This window comes from Hippopotamus amphibius, chromosome 14 (genome assembly GCF_030028045.1).
Source record: "Hippopotamus amphibius kiboko isolate mHipAmp2 chromosome 14, mHipAmp2.hap2, whole genome shotgun sequence".
Lineage (NCBI taxonomy): Eukaryota > Metazoa > Chordata > Mammalia > Artiodactyla > Hippopotamidae > Hippopotamus > Hippopotamus amphibius.
Genome location: NC_080199.1, coordinates 60,368,153 through 60,395,633, shown reverse-complemented (window position 1 = coordinate 60,395,633; position 27,481 = coordinate 60,368,153). Strand labels below are relative to the sequence as shown.

Below are 27,481 nucleotides of genomic sequence, written 5' to 3'. Positions count from 1 at the left end.
GATTCACAGAGGACATAGCATCGGAACTGAGCCTTGAAAGCCGAGTGGGAATTTGCCAAATGGACACAAAGTGGGGGGTGGTAAGAGCATTCCAGACCCAGGGAACTGCAAGTACAAATGCTTAAAAAACCATAAGAAACCGGCAAATTCATCTGCATGTAGGCTGCTGGTGGGAGAGTTACAAGAGTCCAGCCAGGAAAGTGGGAGCAGCAGGGGATGGGCAAAGACCGGAACCACGTGCCCCACAGAGACGGAAGGAATGTAGGCACAAACTGCCAAGGTTTTTAGTAAAATCGATAAGAATATTCATAAGAATTAAGATGGCTAACATTCTTCAAGAGCAGCCGGACATAGGCTAAATATGTCTACCCATTATCTATCACATGTCAGCTTCATTACAATCAAATGTAGCAACTAGATTGTCTGGGGTTCTACTGCTTTAAGTTACAAAGCTGTGGTTCAAAACTAGGAAACTGATCCCAAAGCCTGTGCTCTCTCAGCTGCTGGCTCTAAAATACATGGCTACCACGCGCATCCTCCCCCCCCACCCCACCCCTTATGAGGGAAGCAGACAGGAGGGAAGGCAGTGAGGGGTGAACTCATGTTCCAGCCCAGGAGACAAGGATGCAGCCTTTAACCAAAAAAGCGAGAGCTTGGGGCTGGAGGAGAGATTTGAGAAATATGTACACAAAGGTGGCACTGAAGCCTCGGTCAGATCAGGCAGTGAGAACGAGGGATGTGGGCAACAGCCAGCTGTCTGAAGAGATGGTGATTCCTTAACTAGGTGATGCGTGGAAATAGCAAAAGAGGTGGGCAGGGGAATGGGAGGGGAATAAAAGATGCTAAGATCAACGTCTCTTAGACTAGAGATGGGAGAGTCTGCTGGGCAGCTGGATATGTAGGTTGGGAGCTGAGGAAAATAATCCACCACGAAGGTACAGATTTGGCCAAAACCATGTTGAAGGCATGAGAGGAGGTGAATTTTTCTCAGGGAAATGTAAAGAAGAAGAAGATGGACAGAAACCTAGAAAACCTCAACTATTCAGGAAAGAATCCATTTTCTTTCTGTAAAAATAAGATACACACACATGCACGCACTCTGACGTATCTGCTTTCTTTAAAAATCTGACAAGTGGCTTTCTTAGAAATAAAGCTGGCTGTCCTTAGTGTTACCTCTGGAAAAACCAACTTATTCTGTTCTACACGTGAGGTATTAAATTACTTCCAGGGGTATATTTCTGCTGAAGAAAATAAACTAGTTTAATGATGTATTTAAAAGTAAATAAAGATTGTACTAATAGTTTATCAGCGTTATCACCAAAAATCTACTCTGCCACTCTGAGCCCAAGTCACCGATGTCAGTAGTTCCACTTCAGGCACAAGCCCGGTGGGCTCGGCATGGAAGCACCGGTGCTCCCAGGATATACCATTCTCTGGCTTTATTTACATTCTCTCTTCACCCTTCACCCTAAACAACATCACAGCGGGGCTTACCTGCCTTAGGAATCTGTACAAAAGACGATTTCTCCCGTTTCTCTTTTTTTTTTTTTTTTTTTTTTTAAAACAAAGGAAAACTTCCCACTGTTAATATGTAGCAAAAAGAGAAAGGAAAAAAAAAAAAAAAAAAAGCCCGTCTGGTCCGCCCTCCCTGGCTGATGCTACCTTGCAGTTTATGACACACAGATAGAGGGAGGGTTGACGGAGTGAACGAGGCGGCCGGGGAGCAAGTCCATTCCCGGGAAACCACGAGTCCCCGGGGGCCGGCGGCTCTGCCTGCTCTGTGCCCTGCGACGTCTTCTGTGCGACTTGGAGGGGCTGGGGACGATGTCTCACCGCGCGCCCGGCCCAGGCGAGCCCCGCGGGAGGGAGGGAGGGACCCAGCCAGGCGGGGGCAGAGGGAGCCGCCGCGGACCTTGCGGCGCTGGAACTGGCTCGACTCTCCCAGGCAGTTTTTGAAGTCAGCAAAACAGAAATCGAATTACTATGATGCTGGTGGACGCTCGGGGAGAAGGGGCTTTCTGCTGGCTTCATCACCATGAGAGATGCAGCGAGTCACAGAACCACCAAGTGTGTCTATCGTGTGGACCCTGAAGACCTATGTAAGTGGTCGTGCTCTCCGGCTGCTGTATTTTATTGCTGTGTAATTTTCTGTCTGGCTTGAAAGGCTGCTTGGCCGAAATATCATCATTTCAATGAGAATTTCTCGAGTGGAAAGTTGTCTGCTGATCTCTGCTTAAGACTTTTTCTTTCTTTGATTAAGCCACATAATACAAGCTGAAATTCCTGACGGCAGCCGTGGCGATTCAGCCTAAGACGGACTGAGAACCAGAACCCAAAGTACATCCAATTACTATGGGATTAACCCTGGATGTATTTTTAATTGACTGCCTTAGGGTAGGGTGCCTACAGCCCTACTGTTTTGGATTGCTTGCTATTTCAGTGCTGCTGTGGCTCAACTAGTATGATCAGTATAACCAACCAAATGAGATGGAGCTAAGTGAGATTCCCGGTAGTTACAAAACTTTTCTTTTTTGACCAGGATCACATTTATCTCCCTGATTGCTCAAAACTCAGCAACCTCTCCATCAAAAGTTCATTCTGCTTTTTTGCCCTTGCTTTGGAGAAAACAATGAAATCAGACACAGGATTCTACTGAAACTGTGAAGGAAGGAAACAGAAGCCACCACAGTTCTATTACCTACTATTGTAATAATGGGAGAAAAAAAGCCAACCAAAGGAGCCCAGCACGCATGCCAGCCTCCGTGTGACAGAGCATGGGGACAAAAAGCTGAATGGTGAGCGGAGCCTGTAACTCGTTAGTTTTTCTACACTTCATCTGCTACAGGTTCCGGCTTAGAAATGGATATTCTCTGTGAAGAAAACACTTCTTTGAGCTCAACTACAAACTCCTTAATGCAATTAAATGATGACACAAGGCTCTACAATAATGACTTTAACTCTGGAGATGCTAACACGTCAGATGCATTTAACTGGACAGTGGACTCGGAAAATCGAACCAACCTTTCCTGTGAGGGCTGTCTGTCGCCACCCTGCTTCTCCTTACTTCATCTCCAGGAAAAGAACTGGTCTGCTCTGTTGACAACTGTAGTGATTATTTTAACTATTGCCGGAAACATACTCGTCATCATGGCAGTGTCCCTAGAGAAAAAGCTGCAGAATGCCACCAACTATTTCCTGATGTCACTTGCCATAGCTGATATGCTGCTGGGTTTCCTTGTCATGCCTGTGTCCATGTTAACCATCCTCTATGGTGAGTGGCATTAGCTTCACAGCTGTACCCACACTGGTAACAAAGCATGTGCGTGTCATTAGCAGATGAGTCAGGGCTCACGGGACAAGCTGAGTGCAAGGCTTTGTTTATAGAGGAGGATAGACCATGTTACACTACGCAAATTTTACTCTTAAACTGGGGTCTCCCATTTTAAGAAATCAGACAACCTGTTAGGTGTGATCATTGGAGAGTTTTGTGCTTTGAAACTTGTACATTTCTATGTAGGGAGATAAAGTGTGCTTAAAAACATGTACATTTCATGTAGAATTATATAGGTCCCAATACAGCCATAAAGCAATAATATCTGAACATTCATTCTGAACCCACTTGGTTTTTGCTCCTTTATAGTCCCAACCAAATATTCCAGTCTTCAAGACAGGACAGTTTTATCTTTATTACACTGTTTTCAGCACTTTTAATGGAGTGGTAAAACCTTCCCAATTACCTTGGAACATTTGCAGAGAGAACATTAGTGGTGCAGTGGGTTTAATGCTAAAATATGCAGATTCTTCATTAGAATAAATGAATTACACCAGTTTTAATTGTTCCCTGCCTGGAGAAGCTCATTTGGAAGTGTGCCTTTGAATTACACCCTCAACTTTAAAAATGTATATGCATAAACTCCACCCATCTGGTTTGGAGGAGGGTGGGAAACACATGGGAAGAGATTAATCTTGCTTTCTTCTCAACAGAGTTTGAAAGAGTCAAACCTCTCAGCAAGTCAGCAAACACTGGGACGGCTTCAGCCGGAAGCAGAATGTGATATTCTTTCCAAATTATGAGTAACACAGCCAGATTTCTCTCTTTAAAAGTGGGCAGAGGATGTTCAGACTACTGATACAGGCACGCTAGCAGTCACCCAGAGCTAGAAACGGGTTATGCGCCGTCTTTTAGACGGGAAGTTCTGGCAAGTCTTAAGCGTTTAAAAAAAAAAAAAAAAAATCAACCCAGCCCCGAGGAGGAAGGAGGTGAGCCGTGGAGCGCGGGGTGCGCCGGTTTGCGCAGGGTCAGCTGTGCTCCTTGCAAGGCCAGCCCCCGCTTGACCACTCAATGTCACACCAGGATGATTTCATTTAATTTGCCTGTCATTTCCCAGACATCCTGGAGAGGTTCCTGCTTCCTATGAACCCGCCGTGTTGAAAGCAAACTCCAGGAGGAGGAGATGACTCCCAGAGGGCGCGTCCGGGAACCAAAACCCCAGTGGGAGGGCGAGGGGGGGACCCCCGAGCAGCAGATGGGGGCTGGCACCGGCCAGCCGGGTTAGGAAGCCGAGACCTGCCTGGAGCCTCCGGCTCGGGATGCAACCGCGCCCCCTGGCGGCCGCCCCTCCGCTCACAGCTGGTTCCTGCCCAGAGATGTACCTTTCCCAGGACTGGTCCTCCAGACTCCACAGGGCGGGCGAGGAAATGACCCCTTCCTTATCCCCGCCACGGAAACCCAAACTAGGGCCCTCGGCTGCCTCCTTGCAGAGAAAACTCCTCCCAGGGTCAACATCAGTTCCGACCAGGCAAAGCGTGGCTTCCCCCCCCCCCAGGCACAGCTAAGAAAAGGCTCTCCTTTTAGCTCAAGCTCTCTGCAAATAGGGTGAAAGGTACCAAGTCAGACTTGTATCCTGCACCCTTTACTTTTCTAAACAACGGTGGTGGCATTTTGGTAGAGAGTACATTTGTGAATAGAGAGTTTGTTCAGCTTCGTCTGTCTGGAATGTCATGAAAGGCGGTCTTCATAATTTTCCTTCTCAAGTGCTCATATCTAACACCATTGCTTATACTGTCATCAAATCGAATTAAGATTTATATAACCATTTGATCTCCCTCTAAAACAAACAGGAGGCTGTGTGTCCATAAGGCATAGCCTGCCTTCTTAATATAGCAGGTAACTTCCTGCAGTGCCTCTTAGAAGTAAAGCTGGCTGTCCTTAGTGTTACCTCTGGAAAAACCAACTTATTCTGTTCTATGTGTGAGGTATTGAATTACTTCTAGGGGGCATATTTCTGCTGAAGAAAATAAGCTAGTTGAATGATGCAGTCACTTTAATGTTTGAGGCCCACCTCCACCACCCTCCTGGGCATCAGGACCTGCAGAAAAGCTGTCCAGCTGATTCTGATGTGCAGCTGTGGGTGAGAACCCTAGGCGGCAGTTGCCCAAGTGTGGTCCCTGGACCAGCAGCATCAGTACCAGCTGGAAAATTGTTAGAAATGCAGATCCTCTTGCTCCACTGCACACTGTCACAATCAGAACCCCTGGAGGTGGGTCCAGCACTCCCATTTTAAGAAACCACCTCGGAGATTCTGAGGCTGCTTAAAGTTCAGAGCACCACTGCCTTGAAACAGTTCTCAGAATGACAACACCATGCTTTTCTTCACCACTGTCTTCATTTTCTCCCCATCACCCCCTGCCCCGAGTTCGAGTTTAACCTTCAAAGTATTATTAGGTAATTATTTTTCATTTTCACAAAGAAATTCCCAATCTGGATTTTTAAACTTCTCTTTATTCACATCAGTCACATTTTTGAGAGACTACAAAATGCCATCACTGTGCAAGACTGAGCAGTTGTAATAATGGCTGAGAGATGGCCTGCCCTCAGGGAACCTACAAACTGTGAAAGATATGTGAATAAATAACGACAGTACACTGCAAGAGATGCTTCAATAGAGGAACCCACAGTACATCATAGCTCCTGACCTAAGTCATTAAAAACAAAAAAGAGGTAGATTTTGTAAGGCAGAGGAAACAGAACGAGAGAAACTCTGAAGAGACACAACCAGAGTATACAACCCAGCGGCAGGATTCTAGCCACAAGAAGTTTTCAGACCTTGAGTTCAACCAGTGTAATCTTACTGTAATTAAGTACAGTTGCCATCAGGCTTTTTTGAAATATTGAAAACATCCTGTGTTGCTCTTTGCTATTACCTGTGCCTTTTCCCAAGATGGAAACTGATCGAGCAGGGTAAACGCCACACACCAGAGAAGTTCAAGGTCACTAACTGATGCTAACCTTCTGCATCGCAGGGTACCGGTGGCCTCTGCCTAGCAAGCTCTGTGCTGTCTGGATTTACCTGGATGTGCTGTTCTCCACGGCCTCCATCATGCACCTCTGCGCCATCTCCCTGGACCGCTATGTTGCCATCCAGAACCCCATCCATCACAGCCGATTCAACTCCAGAACTAAGGCATTTCTGAAAATAATTGCTGTTTGGACTATATCAGTAGGTAAGTAGGAACAGCATTTCAGAATCTCACTTGAAACGACAGTTCATTCCCTCTAAGTAGACTTGTTCTGTTTTGTTGCACTGGACCCTGATAACCTGAATGTACTGTTTTGTTTGTTGCAAGATATGTAATAGTTTAACAAATTTTTCTTCGCTAAAATCTGATATGTCACTAGCTGACAACATAAATTTGCACTTCTTTGCACAGATAAGAGCATACACACCAATAGAGCCAAAATCGAGAATAACTCTGCCATGGCCACCTCCAAAAACTTTTCCCATCTCACACTTTCAAAGTCACTAAATTCAAGTTTCTAAATTTCTAAACCTTGAGTTTCCCAGAGACCTCAATGTTTATAATCACTGGACTTGCAGTCAGTATAAGAATGTAGAGCCCCATATTGGAGAATACACAGCTTCTAGGGGATAGAAAGAGGTAGCAGGCACCATAACTCAGAGGGAGAAAGTGAGAACAGAGGATGGTGGTAGGACTTTGTCACAGGGCACCCAGCACCTCTGTAACTCTTCCTCCTCCTGTTATGATGCAACATGCCAGAGGATTTCAACCCACTTCACTTAGGTTGATTACACACCTTTATCTGTGGCTAGTATTGATCTTCTGTCACACACCTAAAAGTCAGGAAAGCCCACGTAGTGGAAGCTAAAGGGACAGCTCCCAGGCAGCTAAGTCAATTGCACCTGGTGCCTTGGCAGGCTTGGTTCATAACCAAAGATTCCCTGGGATTTGTTTTAAAGTTGCCAAGTGGAAACAATGCACCTGCCTATGGCCACATGGGTGCCAATATCTATATGAGAAAGCATGGGATCTGGTGGCAGGCTTGACACCAAGAACTCATGTGAATCTACCTACAGTTTCATATTCATAATGATAAAAATGTAAATTAATAGCAAGCACAATAATAGGATAGCTTGTGTTTTTCAGTTCCTGTTGTTTGCCTTGCTGTTACACGTCATCTGCAGAGCAGGAAACTCCATTTTATAGATGAGGAAACAGGTTCAGAAGGTGAAGTGGCCACTGCAAGACCCCATAGCTAGTAAATTGCGCAGTGAAGCTTGTGCTCGATTATGATGGGAACACGAACAAATTACATTAGTGTGATGTCCAAAATTTTTTTGAAGTTTTAGCTATTTTCGATTTTAAACTTCACATTACAGTCTGAAGTAGACAGAATGGGAGACCTTATTTTGTACCTATTTGAAGGATTGGGGAACCAGAGCAGAGAGACCTATGTGGCTTGCAGGATTGCCTCTCTGACTCGAGTCAGGGCTAGGACTTTGAGCTTCCAGCACCAAACTCTGCTCCTACTGCTGAACGTAATAGGTTCCTTCCTGAGAAACAAATGTTGTTCCCAAAATATGGTTGTAGTTTCTGGGCCTGTGCAACCGTGGACTCATCCTACTAGCATCAAGAGAAAGAAGGACTAGTGGTTCTCAATCCCAGCTGCACATAAAAGCCCTGGGGAACATTCTCATTTCACTGGTCCATGACATGGCCAGGTGACTCTGAGGTGCAGCCAGGGTTGAGGACTGGGATCGCTGCAGAGGGAGATGCAATTAGCAAAACAGAGGCAATAATAACATAAACGAGGCGAACAAAGCTATTGTCAAATTTACTCTAGCTTTACCCCTGGACACCATCCCATTGGTGAGATAGACACTGGAAGAATGACCCAATCTTATACCCTCAGCCACACTGCCACCCCTTTCCCTGTCATTAGTCAAGCTTAATAATAGCACTAGTAGTAATTGCTGTTTCTGAGCAATGACCAGAGACGCAATAGTGTTCAAAGCTCCTTATGGAAAATAAGCTGCAGAAAAATAAGTTGCACAGGATGACATAGCTCATAGCCAAGAGTCACCCTGGAGCAATCCTACCTGAAAGCCTACACCCTTACTACTGCCCAATAAGATAGTCTGCTTCCTGCTCCTTCCAGCCATCACCCCAGGAGGCAGGAAGGCTGGAATGAGTAGCTGTGGGGGTGATGGTCAGGGGTCATCATTCATCCATTTGGCCAAACTTTTATTGCATAGCTATTATGTGCTTGGCACTGAATATACTAAGGTATGCATTTAGAGATCTCTGACCATGTGGTCAGGGAAGGCAGATAAGGAAACATACGAAAAGCTGACCTTACATAGGCTTTATACCACAAGTCTGTTAGATGTATGGCTGAGGAGTTTGTAAAGGTTAAAAAAAAAAAAAAAAAGTTCTAGTGAAGGGGCTTAGCATAAATATTCTCCTGAATGGTTTTTCTAGTGTTTCCATTTCCATTGCTTTTTTTTGTCATTGTACATTTCAATCCTTAGGCTGAAATTTTTGTATATGTTCTAACATGTTTTCCTTTAGCAATGATTAAAGCCTTTTCAGCATCTATTGATATCATTTTTTCCCCCTTCCATTTATTGATGTATTTAGTTTTCTTTACAGATTTGAATATTAAATTGCCCTTGCATGCCTGGAATATATTCGTGAATGAAATTGGATTTCTATGACTTTGTTTGTTGGTTTATTATTTTTATAAGATTTCTTTATGTAGCCTTATTAAATTTGGGAGGTTTCTGATTTTCCCCTAAGGTCCTGAGATACTTAATTAGGAATGTACTTTAAAGGTTGTGTAGAATTTAGTTCCAAATCTTTCTCATCCTGGTGCCTTTTCAAATAGTATCTTCAATTATATCACAAACCTCTTCAAAAATTTTTATTTACATTTTCTACCTTGCTTTGCGTTATTAGCTGCAGACAAAGTTTATCTTTTATATTGATTCTTTTGTCATTATTAACTATAATGCTATTTGTTTTAAAGTTGGGTTAATCTGATATTAGTACTATAGCTATGTCAGTTTTTTTTTTTTAGGTTATTTTCTGAATTTATCTTATTCCATCGTATTACTGTCAAGCTCCTTTCTGACTTAACATAAAATGCATTGCTTGTAAGCATATAAAGTTGTTTTGTTTTTATTTAGTCAATCTGTCTTTTAGTTGCAATATTTAGTTCATTTACATTTAATGTAACCCAGATATATTGGGGTTTAAGTTACAATGTTCTTTTTATTTCTCATTTATTCTATATTCCAGATTCTTTCCATTCTTGCCTTCTTTTGGACTAATCAAGAACTGTTGACTCATTATTCTAAGCTTGGTAGTTATTCCATTCTTTTAAATCCTTTTCGTGATTACAGCATTCATTTTTGACCAAAAAGAGGCTAATACAAATTACTTGTATCACTTCTTAAATGATGCAAAAACCTTAGAATATTTAAGTCAATTTACCCCTGTCTTTTGTATCATTTTTTCTATTTTCTAATTCTATTTATCTTTTTAAAATCCTTACGTCATTGTAAGGGTTCCATTCATTCAGTATTTGTTTTTCCACACACTGACCCTTTCTGCTGCTGTTTATTGCTCTTGTCACATCTGTGATTCTGCCTGAGTTTAGTCCTAATTCCTGAAGTGTCTCTTTTACAACATCACATTGTTTTAAAAATTGTTATAAAAATAACAAAAGCTGAAATAAAACTAACATCTTTACTTCACCTTCATTTTTAAGCATATTTTTGTTCAGTATACAATTCAAATTTGGCACTTATCTTTTTTCAGCAATTTATGGGTGACATTCTAAAGTTCTAGATTATATTGTTTGTTTGTGAGAACTTTGCTGTCAGACTCATCATTGTTCCTTAGAAACTACCATCCCTTACCACCCTTTGCTGCTTTAGGATTTTTTGTCTTTTTATTTTAGCAATTTTACTATGATATGCCTAGATGTGGGTTAGTTTTGGTCTTATCCTACATGGTATTTGTAGTGTTTCTTAAATTTGTAGCTCAGTGCTTTTTGTCAATTGGGGAAAACTCTTGGCCATTATCTTTTCAAATATAGCTTTTCCCCATTCTCTCTCCCTTCCCCCACCCACTTCTTAGACTCTAATTTTTGGTATGGTAGAACTTTTGCCCATGTTTATGACTTTTATTTTTATTTATTTATTTATTTATTATTTTGGGTGGGGGGTACACCAAGTTCAATCATCTGTTCTTATTGTTTATGACTTTTAAATGCTTTTCTACATTTTTTCACCTTTTTTCAATTCTTTGGTCTGGATAATTTTACTGACTTTTCTTCTCCTGGGTTATTAATCCTCTCACCAGCTGTTTCTAGTTTGCTGTTAAACCTATATATTGTATTCTTAATTTGGTATTGCATGTTTAGTTTTAGAATTCCCACTCAATTCTTTTTATAGATTCTGGTTCTCTAGAATAACTCTCCATGTTTTCATCTATTTTCTTAAATATTAATCACAGGTATTTGGGTATCTGAGTTACCTAGGAATTTCTATTTTCTGGGATCTTTTTCCACTTGGTTCTATCAGCTGGTAAGGCTATAATTTTATTAAATACTGACACCGGAAAAAAATATGTGGATATTCTGTTGATGTTCTCATTCTTCAGAGAGGGGTCCTTTAACTTCAGCAGGCAGTTAGAAGAAGTCTCCTAAATCCGGCCAGGGATTAAGCTAGGTTTAAGCTGAGTTTTTGTAAGCACTGGTCTGTTTTCAGTTTGCCCTTACACCTAGTATATATTCCTTCACAACCTCAGATGAAGAGTGAGGTGTTCTCCATTCTCCATCTCTCAACTCCAGTTTTTGTCTCCTCTGCACCATAAGGATGCTGCTCTTTTTTTAATTTTTTTGTTGGAGAATAGTTGATTCGCAATGTTGTGTTAGTTTCTGCTGTACAGCAAAGTGAATCAGTTATACATATACCCACTCTAAGATTCTTTTCCCCTATAGGTCATTACAAAGTATTAAGTAGAGTTCCCTGTGCTATACAGTAGGTCCTTATTAGTTATCTCTTTCATATAGAGTAGAGTGTATATGTCTTTACTCAACTTCCAAATCTGTTCTTCTAACAAGTTGGTAAACACTTTGAAGGGAAAGGAGACTCATACTTTTTCTCTTCCCTTCACTCCAGAATCATAACCCCTGAAACCCTGACTGCTCTGACAGCCCTAACTCCAATTTTTGCTCTCCCAGTTCCCCCTGAGACACGGTTTGGGGCCTTGAATTTTGCTTTGACACTAGTATTCCATACCTCCTCCTTGTTTGAATCTTTCCAGTGTGTCTTTTCTCACCTCTTCTTTTTTATTATCATTGTTCTTTTATTTAATATACATATTTTCACAAGTAACTTACAGATGATTTTTTAAAATAAAATCTGACAGTCTCTGCCTTTTGATAATGAAACTCAGCCTGTCTACATTTACTGTGACAACTGACATAATTGGTTCTACTCCGCCCATTTTACATTCATCATGTATCTTTCTTGTAATAGTTTATTTTCTTCCCTATTTCATCTGTTTGCTGACTTGCACAATGTTTTCTTCATTTCCCTCACCACCTCCCAGTTAGTTTGAATTTCTACTTGGCTTTTCCATTCCTTTCATGATTATAGTCCCATCCCAAATAATCATTACACTAATATTTCTAATCATATGTAAAATAAATAATCCCACTAAATTGTTTTAATTCCTCATTTACCATGAGTTCCAATTCATAGGTTATTCTATAATTTTAAAATAATGTAGTGGCACAATACATCTTTTCTTAAGCAAGTCCAAAAATGCAGAAACCATAAAGACTGATATAGACATAGCTGACTACATGAGAAATAGTACCTTTTACATGGCTAAAATCAATATAAACAAAATCAAGAGCCAAATTTTAATGTCTGTGAATAAAAGACCAAGGGCTGCTATCCTTAACATACAAAGAGCATCCACATTTTGATCAAAAATGAAAAGACAATCAACCCAACAGGGAAATAAGTAAACTATACGAACAGGGAATTCACAGAAATATACATTAAAATGGACAAAGCTCATGAAAAATGCTCAGCCTTTTTAACAGGAAATGTAACTGAAAACAATAATGCAGCACCACTTTTCACCCATCTGATCAGCAACATTAAAATGAGTGAAAACACCCACTACAGTTTTGGATATGGTGCCCTATGTACCCATATTTTGTTTGTGAAAATATGAATTGTTTGTTCTTGGACAATCTATCAAGAGTTATTCAATATTAAAATTTGATCTACCAACCCCACTTGAGAGAATCTGTTCTACAGAAAAACAAAAGTACATGCAAGAATCTATGGCAATTTGAGGAAATAGAAAAGTGGAAAAGCTAGGTCATGGCTGAATATATTATTTTTATCTAAATTATGCTATATTTTGCATCTCAAAAATATTGAGTTGTGGTTATTTGATATTCAGCTGGGGGAATATCTGATGTTAAGTGCAAAAAGCAAGTTTCAGGGTGGATTGCATGGTCTGCTAAGATAATAGCAATAATAAATGGAGATATTTACATATTAGAACTGAGAAACTATTGAAAGACTTCACACTTGTCAAGAAGGTAAAATTACTCAGCCATAAAAAAAAAAAAAAAAACGAAATAATGCCATTTGCAGCAACATAGAGGGACCTAGAGGATCGTCATACTGAGAGAAGTCAGAGAAAGACAAATATCACATAATATTGCTTATATTTGGAAACTAAAAAAAAAAGTGTACAAATGAACTTATCTACAAAACAGAGTTACAATGTAGAAAATAAACTTATGGTTACCAGGGAGTAAGCGGGGGTGGGGGGGGGGGACACATAAATTGGGAGATTGGGATTGACATATACACTACTATATATAAAATAGATAATAAGGACCTACTATCTAGCACAGGGAACTCTACTCAATACACTGTAATGGCCTATATGGGAAAAGAATCTAAAAAAGAGTGGATGTATGTATATGTATGACAGATGCACTCTGCTGTACACCTGAAACTAACACAACGTTGTAAATCAACTGTACTCAATGAAAATTTTTTTTAAAGGTTTATACAACATAACAAAGTTAAAATTAGAAAGAACGGCAGGATTGTTATATTTTCCCTTATATATTTCTGTATAGTTTTGTCACAAATATTATGATGATAAAGAGTTGTAGATGATCAAAAATGAGACAGTTACACCTGTATCTTGGGAGAAAGGGCTCTGTGGAAGAGGTGGCTGACCCTCAAAGTTTGCAAGGATCTAACAGTGGCGAGCTTGGTAAACACATCATGGGTTACTCAAGTTTTCTTGCACTAGGTATTTCTGCAATTGGCCTCTTCTTCCCCCCTCCTTACTGCGAGCAGCTTCGTCATTTGACTTTTGCCAAGGCTTCCATCTAACTCTGAGGAAAATGAACGTAATTACAAATCAATTGCGTTTTCTATTTGAGCTTCTCTGAGTAAAGGAGCAAAGACAGTCAAGATTGAGGCATTAGATTGAGAATGACCCTGAGGGTCTCTGGATTTCATTTTGCCTTCATAAACCCAATTCCCTTGATCAGATGTAACCATGACCTCAACTACAATATATAAAATGAGCAAACATTTTCCTTATGATGATTGCCTTGCTAATGCCATAAGAGGAAAGAAAATAGATGCTATGTATTCCCTGACCATCTTTAGCAGGTAAAAGTATATACCAGATAGAAAACGTGAGAATGACTATTTGCACATTGTCACAACCTGACAAGCAAGCAAAGGCAACAATTTAATTTTTTTCTTGCACTTATTTCATTGCAGAAATATATTTGCAGCTCACGGAATAATTTTGAAGTATCATGAGTGTAAATAAGATTTTTTTTTCCCTTCAAGGCTAAGCATGACTTTGTATTTTATGCATTATGACTTTTATAATAGAAGAGACAAGCTGTGTCTATTTATTCGGTCCTTTGCCTTCACAAATTGGGACACCACGCACAAATTCCTAAACTAAATGCTTAGGTCACTGGGTCCAACCTCATGTTTTCAGGCAGGTCAAAAAAAACTTATCTTCCTAGACAGTGTAGATGAATGAAGCAGCTTTGAGGGACAGTGAAAATGATGTATCTCACTGTAGTTTGTGTTTCTCTGACTATACAGTATTTTGAGCATCTTTTCATGTTTATGAGCAAATTTATATTTTCTATAATTGGCTGCCTATAGGTTTTTTGGGTTTTTGTTTGTAAATTTATTTATTTATTGGCTGCTTTGGGTCTTCATTGTTGCACACAGGCTTTCTCTAGTTGCGGCAAGTGGGAGCTACTCTTCTTTGCGGTGCGCGGGCTCCTCATTGTCGTGGCTTCTCTTGCTGCAGACCATGGGCTCTAGGCTTCAGTAGTTGTGGTGCATGGGCTTAGTTGCTCCGCAGCATGTGGGATCTTCCTGGAGCAGGGATTGAACCCATATCCCCTGCATTGGCAGGCGGATTCTTAACCACTGAGCCACCTAGGAAGCCCGGCCTATAGGTTTTTATGTAGAACTTGGTGGTTATAAGCAAAAAGTCTGCAGCCAAACTATCTGGCTCTGTCCCCTATAAGCTGCATAACCTTGGGCAAGTTACTTAACCTCTCTGCACCCTCGGGTCCAGATCAATAAATGGTAATAACAGGACCTATATTGTGAGGTTGCTTTAATGACTGAATAAATACAGCAATTGTAAGTGTTAAAAGCTTGCAATATCATTTGAACTCCTTTCTGTAAGGTTCTTGGACTTTTCCTAACGTAAAATAGGGAAGGCAGCTTTTTGTCCATGTTGTCACAATTTATCTGTTTTCCCAGTGTGTTGGCACTTGCCATAGCTTATGGCAGTTATTCCATAACTTTTATTTTTATATAATTTATAAATGTTTTCTCCTTTATGGCTTCTGAATTTTGAATCGTTAATAAACTAGCTTTTCCCACTACAAAGTTATAAAAGGAGTTCTTCCATAGTTTCTTCCATTACTTTATGGTTTTGTTTTATACATTTACATTTTTGACCCATTTGGAATTTAACCTGTAATTTAGTTTTATTATTTCTACACAGCTACTTATTATACTACTTATTTCCCCATTGATTTGCCCTGCCACCTTTATCATGTACTCGGTTCTCATTTATATATTTGGGTTTATTTCTGGACTTTATGTTCTATTGCTCAGTCTGCTCGTTCACATACAGCATACTTTTAATTGAGGATATGTAATACGGCCTTTATCATCTCCTAAAGCTAGTATTCTCTCATTCTTTTTCAGACTTTTCCTGACCATTTTCATGTGCTTGAGTTTTTGTTTTTGTTTTTTTTTTTCTCAGAAATCAGCTTCTATCTACTTTCAGAAAAGAAAATTTTATTAAAGCTGCATGTAACTTTGTAAGCCCGTGTTCTAGACCTTTTTGCTGGCATAGCTGTATACTTCTTTCGGTCTTGTTTATTTTTTGTGTTTGTAAGCAGCATCAAATTCTATACGGAATAAAGGGAAAGTATAGAAACAAATATAACTACCTAAAGTTTTGGCACTTAGGTTTTAAAAAACTGTATGCATGTTTAGGTCCAAGAGGAATGATAGTGTGTTGAGTATTCCTATCATACCATATCTTCTGGGGGGAAAAAAGGCTTGGAAAAACATGAAATACATCAGCTGAATAAAATGGGCTCAAAGCCAGATGGTGTTCTGTTGCCCTTTAGAGTGGGGGACATCCCTAACTCCGTCATTAGACACAAACATACCTAAGGACCCCCCCGGGTATTCTCTCCTCTGGGACCTACGCGTTTATGCCCAAGTCCCTTACTGCCAGGAGCCAGCCTAGGAACTGGGTTTCAGAGATTTATCACGCAACCAGGACAGGAAAGGACTTGGGTTACCTGTTCTCTCTTCCACTGCTTGGAGATCACATTGTAGGTGAGCGTCTACCAATATACAAAAGGCAATTTGTGAAGAATTAGTCTAACTCCCCTTTCCCTCAGTTTCTCTATCTTCTAATTTCTCTTCTGGGTGAAGTAAGATCATCTGCCCTCTTCCCCCCATCTTTTTTGCCCCTGCCACAATGCATTAGCACATCAGAGGTCCAGGAAGGAGCTCTGGGTGCTGCCCCAGCCTGCAGGTGAGTAGGGTGGTGTCCAGGAGCAGGGAGGCTCACAGCTGTGGAGAGAGGGGCTGCTGTCCTTCCCTAAGGTGCTGCAGCACCAGAGAGCTACCAAGGGGCCAGCCACGCTGTCACTTCTCTGAAACAAAGCCTCTGCGGGGCCACCACTCAGCCCACCTCTTTCTCTTGACCCATGAGTGCAGCAGTCTGGCCCCTTTCCACACACAGGTGCGGGGAATTTGGGGACATCTCCCCCACCAGACCACATCTTCTCATACTTAGGGATTTAACTTCACAGAAAGACTGTGCTCTTGGAGGACATGTCCTTGGTTGTCCTTCAGGAAACCAGCTCATGAGTAAGAGGAGGTTTAATGGCCCAGGCAGCTCAGAGCCTGCCAGAGTGACAGCTGACTTCTCCCTGCATGGCAGACTCTAGCCATAGCCACGGGACTATGTGCTGAATAAAACAGCACTTGGTAGCATACACTCTCCATGGCCACTGGAAACTGGTGGGGAAAATTAAATGACCTGATGAAGAAGAAGAAATGCTTTATCGTTTGATGATTTGACCTTCATCATAGACTGAGTTTCTTGGCTTTTTGCTGATCATTCTTCCCAGGAGAAGGAGTTAGAGGAGGAGGCACAGGACTGGGACTTTTATTGCTTCTGGCCACTGAAAGCAGAGGACTGGCGTCCACATATTGCCCCCTCCTGCCCTTAGTCTGTGTCGGGAACTCACAAGCTACAGAGGCACATACTTGCTCCAAATCTATCCATCCCTTTCGGGCCCACAGGTAGGAATCTTCACTAAGTCAAGGGCAACAGCAGATCATCTGGACAATTTGTTATCACTCACATCCTTTGTGCCCTCGTACTTGTTCCTTCCATGGCCTAACAAAACCCCAAGCCCGCACAACAAGCCTTTTCTGTTACTGTGCTCTGTAACCAAGAGCTGCTGGAGAAAGTCACACACTGTGAATCAGACGCCACCTGTGGTTTCCAACCTTGCCACAACTCTCATCGCTATCAATCCTTTGCTTTGTCCTTAGTGGATTTTTTTCAAATCTTTTTCCTATTCAAGTCTTATCAACCCTGGGTGCCATTCTCTAAGCAGACGGTCTTATTCCCTTTTGCCCTAAGAAGGGGCCATCAAGCACAATTCCCCTTCTGTTTCTACTCCCATGTTCCAATTCCACTTTCAGTTTTCAGTTCTAAACAGGTATCCCAAGAATACGCAGGTTCTTCTGTACTTTGTCTCTACTTCCTGTCCCTCCCAAAAGAATCTCTGACTTCTCCCCGTCTCCCTCTGATTTATTTTAATCCCCTCTGAAGATTCTACTCGCTCCATTTGTCACCTCTCCTTCACACCTCCAAGCACCATCTGGCTTTGACCTCCCTCCTTTTTACGGTTCTTCTCAAGGTCACCGAAACCTTCCTGAGTCCCAAGCAAATCCAAAAATCTAGTCTATTTTAATAATGTACTCAAGTAATACATGAACACATCCTCAATGTGAGAGAGTCAAACGGCTCCGACTATAGAGCAAATTCGCCCTCCATCCCTCCCTGCTACTCCAGACTAGCACCCACAGGCATCGTGCTGACCTTGAACCTTGCTGTGGCTGTTGAGAGCAAAGCATGAGCAGGAGAGGACAGAGTATTGCCAAGCAAAGCCCCCTCAGTCACCTTCCACTGGTACATCCCTTGACTCTGTGCTTGCATATAAAGCTGTGCCCTCCAGACCCTACTGACCTCTGCTGCAGATTTTGTTTTGGCCCTTTCTTCAACTTCTGCTTCTCTCTAAACCAGCTTCCATCTGTCCGTCTTCCAGAGATTCCTCCATCATTTGTGAAAGACTAACAAGATGACATTTTCATGGGCTGTTATAGTTCATTCTGGGCAATGTGCTTCATCTTTTAATCGTTAAATGGAATTCCAGGAGTCAGGTAGTATAGACACATGGACACATGCTTGGATACTACTACCTTGATCCAAGTTTTATTTATATAGATCATACCTCACCTACTATCCTTTTATGCATTTAATTCTGGGTACTGACATCTCCTCTTCAAAACTGTCTCCTTCCTCAGCATCTTCCCCTCCCTCTCTGATCTGCTGCTTTTGTAGGCTTTTCCTCTCATCCCTTATATGGCAGTGTTCTCTAGAGACCCAGTCTCTAACTTCTCATTTTTCATTCTTCTTGCTTTTGCCGGGTCCTTTCCATTTCCACAGAGTCGGCTATTAGCCGAACACTGAGGAACTAACAAATCTGTCTTCTAGCCCACAGTGCTCCCCAGGGCTTCAGACTCCTGCCTCCAGCTATGTGATGAGGGCTTCTAGCCAGAAGTCCCACAGGAACCTCAGTCTTACCAGATCAAAAGCTGTGCTCATTGTCTGCCATTCTTCCTCCGGAGAGCCCTGTCTTAGAATCTGGCATTAATATCTACTCCGCCACTAGATACCCAGAATTCCTCCCCTTCCTCACCTCCACATCTAAGCAATTGACTAGTCCTTCGGTTTTTACTTGCTACTTGTTTCATACATCAGCCTCCTCGCCTGTCATTCACCCCCATCATCTGTCCTGTGATACTGCACCCATTTCCCTGTCCGCAGGGTTTTGTTGGGCATTCTGTTGTTTGCTGTCATTCTCTACCTTGTTACCAGAGTCCCCATATGAAATAAAGGTTTAACTAAATCACTCTGTTGAAAACCCTTGAATACCTTTGCTGCCGGCAAATTACAGACCTTAAATGATAAACACATGGCCCTGTAAATATGGTCCCTGACCACACCTCTCTCTCATCTCCTACCACACTTTGCCTCACACGTTATTCTCCAGCTACAATAAACTTCCCGTAATTCCCAGGTCATCTCCTTCGTCTTTGCATCTCCTGTCTCAAATGCCTTCTCATCTCCTTGTTTGGCTAATTTCTGCTTTTCTTTTGGCACCACCTCCTCCAGAAAGCCTTCTGAATTTCTCCCTTCTAATTATTACGTACTTTCCCTGCTTTGATTCTTCCGCAACCCGTATATATTATCTTTCCAAATATTATTATCATATGTTTATTCCCTTACTAGATGAGTTCCCAGAGAAAACAAGAAATGAAGAAAACAAAAACATACACTTCATCTTCAGCCCAAGTTATAGGATAGATAACACCTATCCAGGTGTGCATGCAAAAATTAATTTCTAGAGTCTGAGGCTGAAATCATCTTTAAGAAACTTATTTCCTTGTGCACTTGGTTTCAAAAACCGATTTTTTAGATTGCTTTCCCCATACTTTATGAAAGCCTAACCTTTATACAAAAATTACTACTTTTATTTTTCTACATAATACCAACCATGCTGTGGTTTTTATAAATGCCTAGTTAGCAGGGTCTGTAAGAAAGATGAATTTTTTTTCCACCAGATGGTGAGTTTTAGTTTGAGATTATAAGAACTATTTGGACAGTGTGGGGCAATTGTCCCCCTCCTAAGCCCAGTTCTCTCATGTCAGACTCTACATAGCATCTCAGGGTAGTTTTCCATTGGCTGTTTTTTTAAAATAGTTATAAGAAGGGGAATAACGTATCTCTTGGAGGCCTCATGGGTCTCCCAAACAGAATCTCACCACTGCAGCTGGACATCAGTGGGGTCTCCACATTCTACAGTCCAGACATTGGCTTTGCAAGTTCAGATTTTTCCCCTCTTCACCCAGGAATAATCACACTCTGGGAAGCTGACTTAAAGGAGTGAAATTCCAATATGCTGACTTATTTAATACATAGGTAATATATACACATTTTACTGGACCCATTCACCTGCATGGGAACACTCCTTTCTGAAGTAAGGGAGGATCCACAATGGGCCAGAGGCAGTACTAGCATGTAAGGGACACCGTGAGGACTGAACGAATACACGAGCACCTAGCAGAGGGTTTGACGCATACATTTTCAAACTTTTTTTTTTTTTTTAACATGAATCAAAATAGTGACATAAGTACACAGCAAAGAGCTTATAGTCTAACAGAGAAAGAGCTAGCTATAGCAGCAAACAGAATTTGCCATTATAATAAAAATACAAAGAACTCAGCAGAATTGGGGATGAGAGGCTGTATGAAAACAGAGATTTGAGTTGAGCTTTGAAGAAAGGGTAAAAATTGGGGAAATGGAGAATGAGATAGAACTCTCCAGAATGAGAATAATGCAGGTGGAAAGATGTTATGATATAGCTTCATAAACAAAGGAATGAGACATATGAATTTAGACAACCTTTAAAGGATATTTTTATAGCTCTAACACTGATGAATTGGCCTTTTCCACTTCAGGGATATTTGTCTTTAAATAAGCAAGACCAGTCATCTAGAATGAGAACACCTTCCCCCGGGACAGCACTGAAAGGATGCTAAAGATTTCTTAGCTATTGAAATTTTTCACTATTTCATCTCAGTCATCAAAAGAGTCCATTATATATTAATGTTACGGCTCTAAGATTAGCACCTGCTGGCATTAGTCATGTTACAGATGCTTGCTAAGAGAGGCACCTTGGAATCTCAGATGAACAGGGAAATGTGTTTTATCAGAAACACCTTCAAACCTTCTGGAGAGTTGCTTCTAGGAAGATTTCTGCAGATGAAGAGTTTCATCCATTTTATTAGGATCCTTCTTGGTTTTAATTCCAGAAGGTGGCGCTTTTTTGATCTTCATCTGCGTTCCCTTTCCTGCTTAGTGAGAGGTAACAGCCTTTGTTTTGGCCACAGAGTCAGGAAGCATGAAGTATGCTGGTAGTTTAAAATGTCTTCCTAAATTTAGTTTCTAATCTAGCCTCATAGTTTATTAAGGCTTGATTTCAGGAGTTAGGACCGTTGGCTATGGTGGGGTGTAGAGGTGGATAGAACCTTTTTGCTCAATCCCTATTAAAATGTGCCCATGAGAACCTTTATGATAAGTTACTAATGCTCACCATTATCTTAGATTTTTAAAAACATCTTCCAAAAATGAATCAGTTTGTCTCCTACGTTTCTTTATTTTCTATGGGATGGGCTCTTTCTCATATTCCTATTCCTTTTTAACTCCCTAATGAACCACTGTAAAGGTTTATATGGGTGACCTTGTTTACAGGCTGTATTCAAATGGTTAAAACATGACCAAGTTAATGCCCACTGTGTGTTTTATTCAAAGAAACCACCCAGTTTCTACATTTGATATAGAAACTTCGGAAACCACCCAGTTGATATAGAAACCAAAAGTATGTCTACTCAGGGGTTCTCCTTTCTTTGTTTGTTTCTCTAATACAACAGTTAACCCACCTATTGGGTAAGGGCTGTTGCTTGTGAAACTTTTGTCTCATCCCATGAAAGATACTGAAGCCTGTCTGGAAGAAAGCTGATCTTCATTTATTGTCTGTGTTCGGCATACGGGTTATTGGATCTGTTTCTGTTTTAGGCATTGGCTTCTGAACCCCTGGTAGATGCCCAGGATGTAACACAAACCACGTACTTTCGCTACTTAAAGGGAAAAGAGAGATGCCTTTCATGTTTCCCAGCCACCCCAACATCTTCCCATACAAGAGTCTACCAGCTTTCTGTTGTGGCTCCAACCATTCTCTTCAGGCACCCTCATTCTTAGATGTGCATTGAGCCGTCAGGCTTTGGATGGTTGGGATGCAGAGACACCAACCCTGCCCTTCTATCAGTGTGTTTAACAGACATGCTCCCCAGATATACTTGAAGACAGTATCCCTGTTGCTGTGTGTCTCCTAAAGCCACTTATCTGACCCATATAAGATGGGAGAAACATCTGTGGATTTAACCACATACAGGAGTTCAATTATGCTTGTTGATTGAATAAAATGAATGAATGAGAAAACAGAGGCAGGAAAAAGGAAAATAAAAAAGGAGAGAATAGGAAAATAAAGGGAGGAAGAGAAACAGGGTTTCCTAGAAACCCTTGGAGTTTTTGCCTGACAGCAAGTCCTCTCTAACATGTCCTCCTGGGCCCCTTTTGCTTGTGGGGTCTCATCTGGCAAAGGACAGCAAAATAAAAATTTACAAGAACATCTCTATAGTAGCTTCTCTAGTATTTTCAGGTTTAATGTCTGTTTCCATAGAAACAGGTTTGGCAAGGCTGGTCATAGAATCTAAGAATGAGAGACACATGCTATGAAAATTTCATGTTCTAACTTTAAGCAAAAGCTAAAAGTCACACTTTTGTCTTTTCAGTAACTTGGTGCTTTAAACTCGGCAGGAGAGAACCTTATTAATTTAAGAAATGGTTTCATTACATTAATGAGGGTTTCATTTTTGACTGTTTATGTATCTCATACAAGTGAAAGCCATCACAGGAGCAGTTTACAGGACCAGAGAATGTCCTTGGAGGAGTGAAGAGCTTTGGGATTCCGGGGATGGCCTTCAGAACAAATGCCCCACCAGCCACCCTTCCCTCAGTGAATGGTCTTAGCACTTACTCACCTGCCTGTTTTGAGATCTTTTCTTCCTGTTTGGCTAAACCATTTATAAAATCATTAGAGAAAACTGATTGAAAGACTCAAAGATAAAGACTGCAGTGTCACAGTGAACTAGTTCTCTAAGCATCCCTCATAACCATTCTCAGACCAGTTGCTGAAACAACGTGAAGGACACAAAAATAATGATCCATAACTGAAGACCATTTCGCCCTGGGATGGGAACCTATTTCTGTGAAGGATGACTTTTCCATAAGGAAACAATGGAAGTGCGTTAGAATCACAGGGAAGTGCATATTCTTAGGGATATCCTCTCTCCTGGATAATCTGATTCAGTAGAAACCAGGAGGAAGCCCAAGAATTGGTGTGTGCCAAGAGGCACTGCCTGAACTATCAGTTTAGAATTGGGATAGACTTTTTAATGTCTGTTCTCATGGGTTGCCTCACATATGCACTTTTCAAAATTTCAGATAAGTACACTCCATATAACCTTGTTTGCAAGGGACTGATGGTACAGTAGTGGGGCACAGAGCTGTCAACCTATGCGGTAAAACATACTGGGAAAACAAAAGAGAAAAATTACCAAATGGTACGCTTTAAATATATGCAGTTTATCATGTCAATTATATCTCAATAGAAGTTCTTTAAAAATAATAAAACATAAAAGGTATACTGGGCTTTTAACCTCTCGGGCACAGGGAGGGGCTATGTCTTATTGTCTTTGATAACTCATCGCTAGCACAGTAGGCAGTTGATAAATGCTGGCAAAGTTGACCATTAATGAGCCAATCCCGATTTCCTCAAGCAGGTGCATTGGCCTTGAATCTTTATAATGTTATCTTTGACTTAAAATCTAAGCGTAAGAATCATTTTCATTCTAAATTGGTCAAGGTAACACGGCACCTTCACATTTCCAAGAGCACCATATTTTAAAGCTATCACTGCACATCATGAACACCACCAGAATGGAAGAGGGAAAAATAAAAGATACAACTGAAGTAATTTCCCTGGAGCTCTTTTGAAATTATAAGACTTATGTGGGATTTGTCTAGAATTAAATTACATTTTGATAATCCTTTCCGGCTCTATAATTCCATTTTCTACTGTTAGGTCTCAATACCTAAAATTGTCAGCAAGCTGTTGAACAAAGACGCTTTTGTTCTGATACCAAGGGATTCTTTTCGACCTTCAGAATTACACTCAGAACAAGCTGGGTGTCAGGATACAGAGAAAGGCACTGAAGCCTCTTACATCCCTGACCAAGACAGGTGGTGTTATCGCCAGCTCCCTTCCATTTATTTGCCTACCTGGAGAGATTACTAACACTTCGTAATTATCGATATTTTGAAATAGAGTTGGTTTTGGTGAATAAACTAAATCACAGACCCTCTCAACAGAGTAATGCTAAAAAGTCTCTTTTCAGAATGATTTGCTTGTTTTTTCCCCATAAGGGTTGGATGTAGAGCAGATGATTGATCATTTAGCAACCCAATCCGCGGCTCGGCAGCCTGAATTATGCCAGGAAGGGACTGATGGACTAGAAGGGGTTCTCTTTTAATCCAGCTTCAAGTAGGCTTGAATGGATAGTAGTCATAAAAGAAGACAGGGTTTTGTGATTGATTTCCTTTTTGTTTCTTCAGGTCAAAATGGACCTGTTCAATTTATGGGCTTTTAACAGATTTTTCACAAGATATGAAATATGAACCAGGTTACCTTTATATTCTTTAAGAAGCTTTTTCCAAATTAGGCTTCTAGAATGCAGAAAAGCCCAATTACTGATAAGCTGAATAATTCCCACAATGTAAAACATCCTAAAAATTGAAGGACGAGAGAAGGGATGATGGGTTTGGTTAAGTTAGTATAAAGAGCAGGAAGCTAACAACGTTTTGAAGATGCATCTTCCAGAACCAGGCTCCTCTGCCTACAATACATTGTCATGCATGTTCAGCACTGGATATGAGCAGAGGATTAAGACCCAGGCCACCTGGGCTGCTGTCTGACTTTTGTCAGAATACAGGCTGTGTATATGTTTCCTCCCTTGTAAATGAGTTTGCACTACCGAATTCCTAACTCTGTAGTCCTATAGTTGTATAAAAGGAACCCTAAAGTCTTGGCATTAAATGAGAATACTTAGTGAGATCTCAAGGAACACTTAGTTGGAATTTAACTTTTAACACCTCTAAACCACTGATTTAACTCTGCTATCGTTAATCGTAGCCCAATTTAGACATAAGTCTTCAGATTAAAATTGAATGTAATTGACACAGCTCCAGGATAAGGGGAATCTGATTCAAACCACCAACATTACTTTGCACAATAGGTAATTTCTAGAGATATAAAGTAGTGAGCCCACCAATATATTTCACTTTTCCGAAAAAAAAAAAAAAAAAAAAGGAAAGCAACAGCGTTAGAAATATTTTATTCCTAGAACTGTTTGTTTTGACTCCCACATAAAATGTATTTTATCAAAGATATTATACATGCTATTCTATATTCTGATATTTCATATAATATTGTATTAATGTATTTTACTTTTCCATATGGGCTTCATAATTATGATTTTAATGGCTACAAGATATTCCCTCATGTTGATATAATCTATTAGCCATTTTCCCAATTCTGTTTCTAGTTTTGACTAATAAAGTACTGTATTCAAAATAGTAGGTTGGCTTATAATATGATCTTATTTTATCCCTATAGTAGTCCATTTGTCCTTTTAGTTTCACCTGCCCATAATTACCTCAGATAAATTTACTTTGGTCCCAATAATTTTACTTTTTTCAGTTTAAAAAAGCCTTTGACCAATTTAGAAGTTAAATTCTTTGAAAGTCGTAAATAAAAGGCATGTACGTTTAAACAAATTATGTCTAAATAACAAATTTGCCATTTTCAATATACAATTTCGGAGCATTATATTCAGAATCTTATGCAACCATTACCATGATCTGTTTCTAGACCTTATCACCCCAAACAGAATCCCTGACCATTAAGCAATTATTCACCATTCCCTCCTACCCCAATCTACTTTGGATATGAATTTATCCATTCTAGATATTTCATGTAACTGAAAGTTTTTGTCCTTTTTTGTCTGGCTTGTTTCACTTAGCATGTTTTCAAGGTTCATCTATATTATTGCATGTTATTAGAACTCTATTCCTTTTCATAGCTGAATAGTCCACTGCACGTACATTTTGTTTGATTTATCTGTTGGACAGTTGGATTGTTTCCATCTTTCAGCTACTGTGAATAATGCTGTAATGAACACTGGCATACAAGGACCTATTTGAGTCCCATTTTCAATTTTGGGAATTTACTGAGGAATGTAATTGCTAGGTCATATGGCAATTTTATGTTTAGCTTCTGAGGAATTGCCAAACTATTTTCCACAGTAACTGCGCATTTTTTCATCCCCACTAGTAATGTACAAGGGTTCCAATTTCTCTGCATCATCGCCAAAACTTATTTGTTTGTTATAGCCATCCTAGTAGGTGTAAAGTGTTATCTCGTTGTAGCTTTGATTTGTATTTCCCTAATGATTAGTGTTATTTCACATGCTTATTGACCTTTGCATATCGTCTTTGAAAAAATGTCTATTCAAGTCCTTTGCCCATTTAATTAGAATGTTTGAGTCTTAGGAGTTCTTTATATATTCTGGATATTAAACCTTTGTCCAATACAATTTGCAAATATTTTCTCCCATTCTCTGGGTTGTCATTTTACTTTCTTTATAGTATTCTTTAATGCACAAACGTTTAATTTTGATTAAACTTTGATGAAAGTCCAATTTTTTCTTGCATTGCTTGTGCTTTTGGTGTCATCATCATTCTTTTAATCTAGTTTCCCTTTTTATTCCCTTCCAATTCCTTAACGTGACTTTAGAACCTCAAGTATTACTGTTAAATAGTAATCCAACAATAGTTATCCGAGAATAAAAAAGTAAAGACTTGCAAAAAGTGATATCCCTATAATTTCTTATCTAAAAATATTTCGATAAGTACTGAAATTTCTGTGTGGCAATGTTAATAGCTGAGAATAATTTTTCCATCTTTAGAAATGGCAATCTTCCAGTTGTTAGTGAATGTAGATTAATTTAAGTCCTTTTGGAATCTTCAAGGATGAATAGCCACCCTGAACCTCCTTGGAGAAGTGCCTGAAGATAAATAATGTAAATACCGTATGAAGGATAAAATAGGAACTCAATCAAATATAGGGAATTTAAGGTATACCCCTGTGTGCAGTGTCTCTCAAAGAACTAGGTATAATAATTACACAACTTTAAAGGTGCAATTCCCTAATTTAAGGGGGAAAATTCCAATGATAATATTTTAGGGAAGTGTTAGTCTAATTCCTTGAGTAGGAGTTTGCTTTTGGTCATATGCTCAATTCCTCCAAATACATCATCTTCTGAATAGTCTTGTTCTTAGCAATTCCTTCACCCTCAAAGACCTTATATAGATGTTAAATCTCAGTACCAAGCAGTCAGAGTTTTGCCTGCATTTCCAGCCACACAAACACCTTCGGTATTTCCATTCAGCTTGACTCTCTGACCTGGCTCTGGCAGCTTTGCACGTCCAAGAATGCTGAGCTTTCAGATTA

The 27,481-nt window shown here is 40.3% G+C and overlaps 1 protein-coding gene across 1 annotated transcript in view; it reads left to right on the top strand.

The window, feature by feature from the left end:
- The first annotated feature begins 1,907 nt into the window (after window positions 1–1,907).
- The window catches only part of HTR2A (5-hydroxytryptamine receptor 2A), a 58,196-nt gene continuing 32,622 nt past the window's right edge, over window positions 1,908–27,481 (top strand). The window contains exons 1-3 of the mRNA XM_057708000.1: window positions 1,908–2,099; window positions 2,540–3,271; window positions 6,304–6,504. Of these exons, the coding sequence (XP_057563983.1) occupies window positions 2,860–3,271; window positions 6,304–6,504 (613 nt within the window). The 5' untranslated portion in view covers window positions 1,908–2,099; window positions 2,540–2,859. The remainder of the gene's footprint in view (window positions 2,100–2,539; window positions 3,272–6,303; window positions 6,505–27,481) is intronic.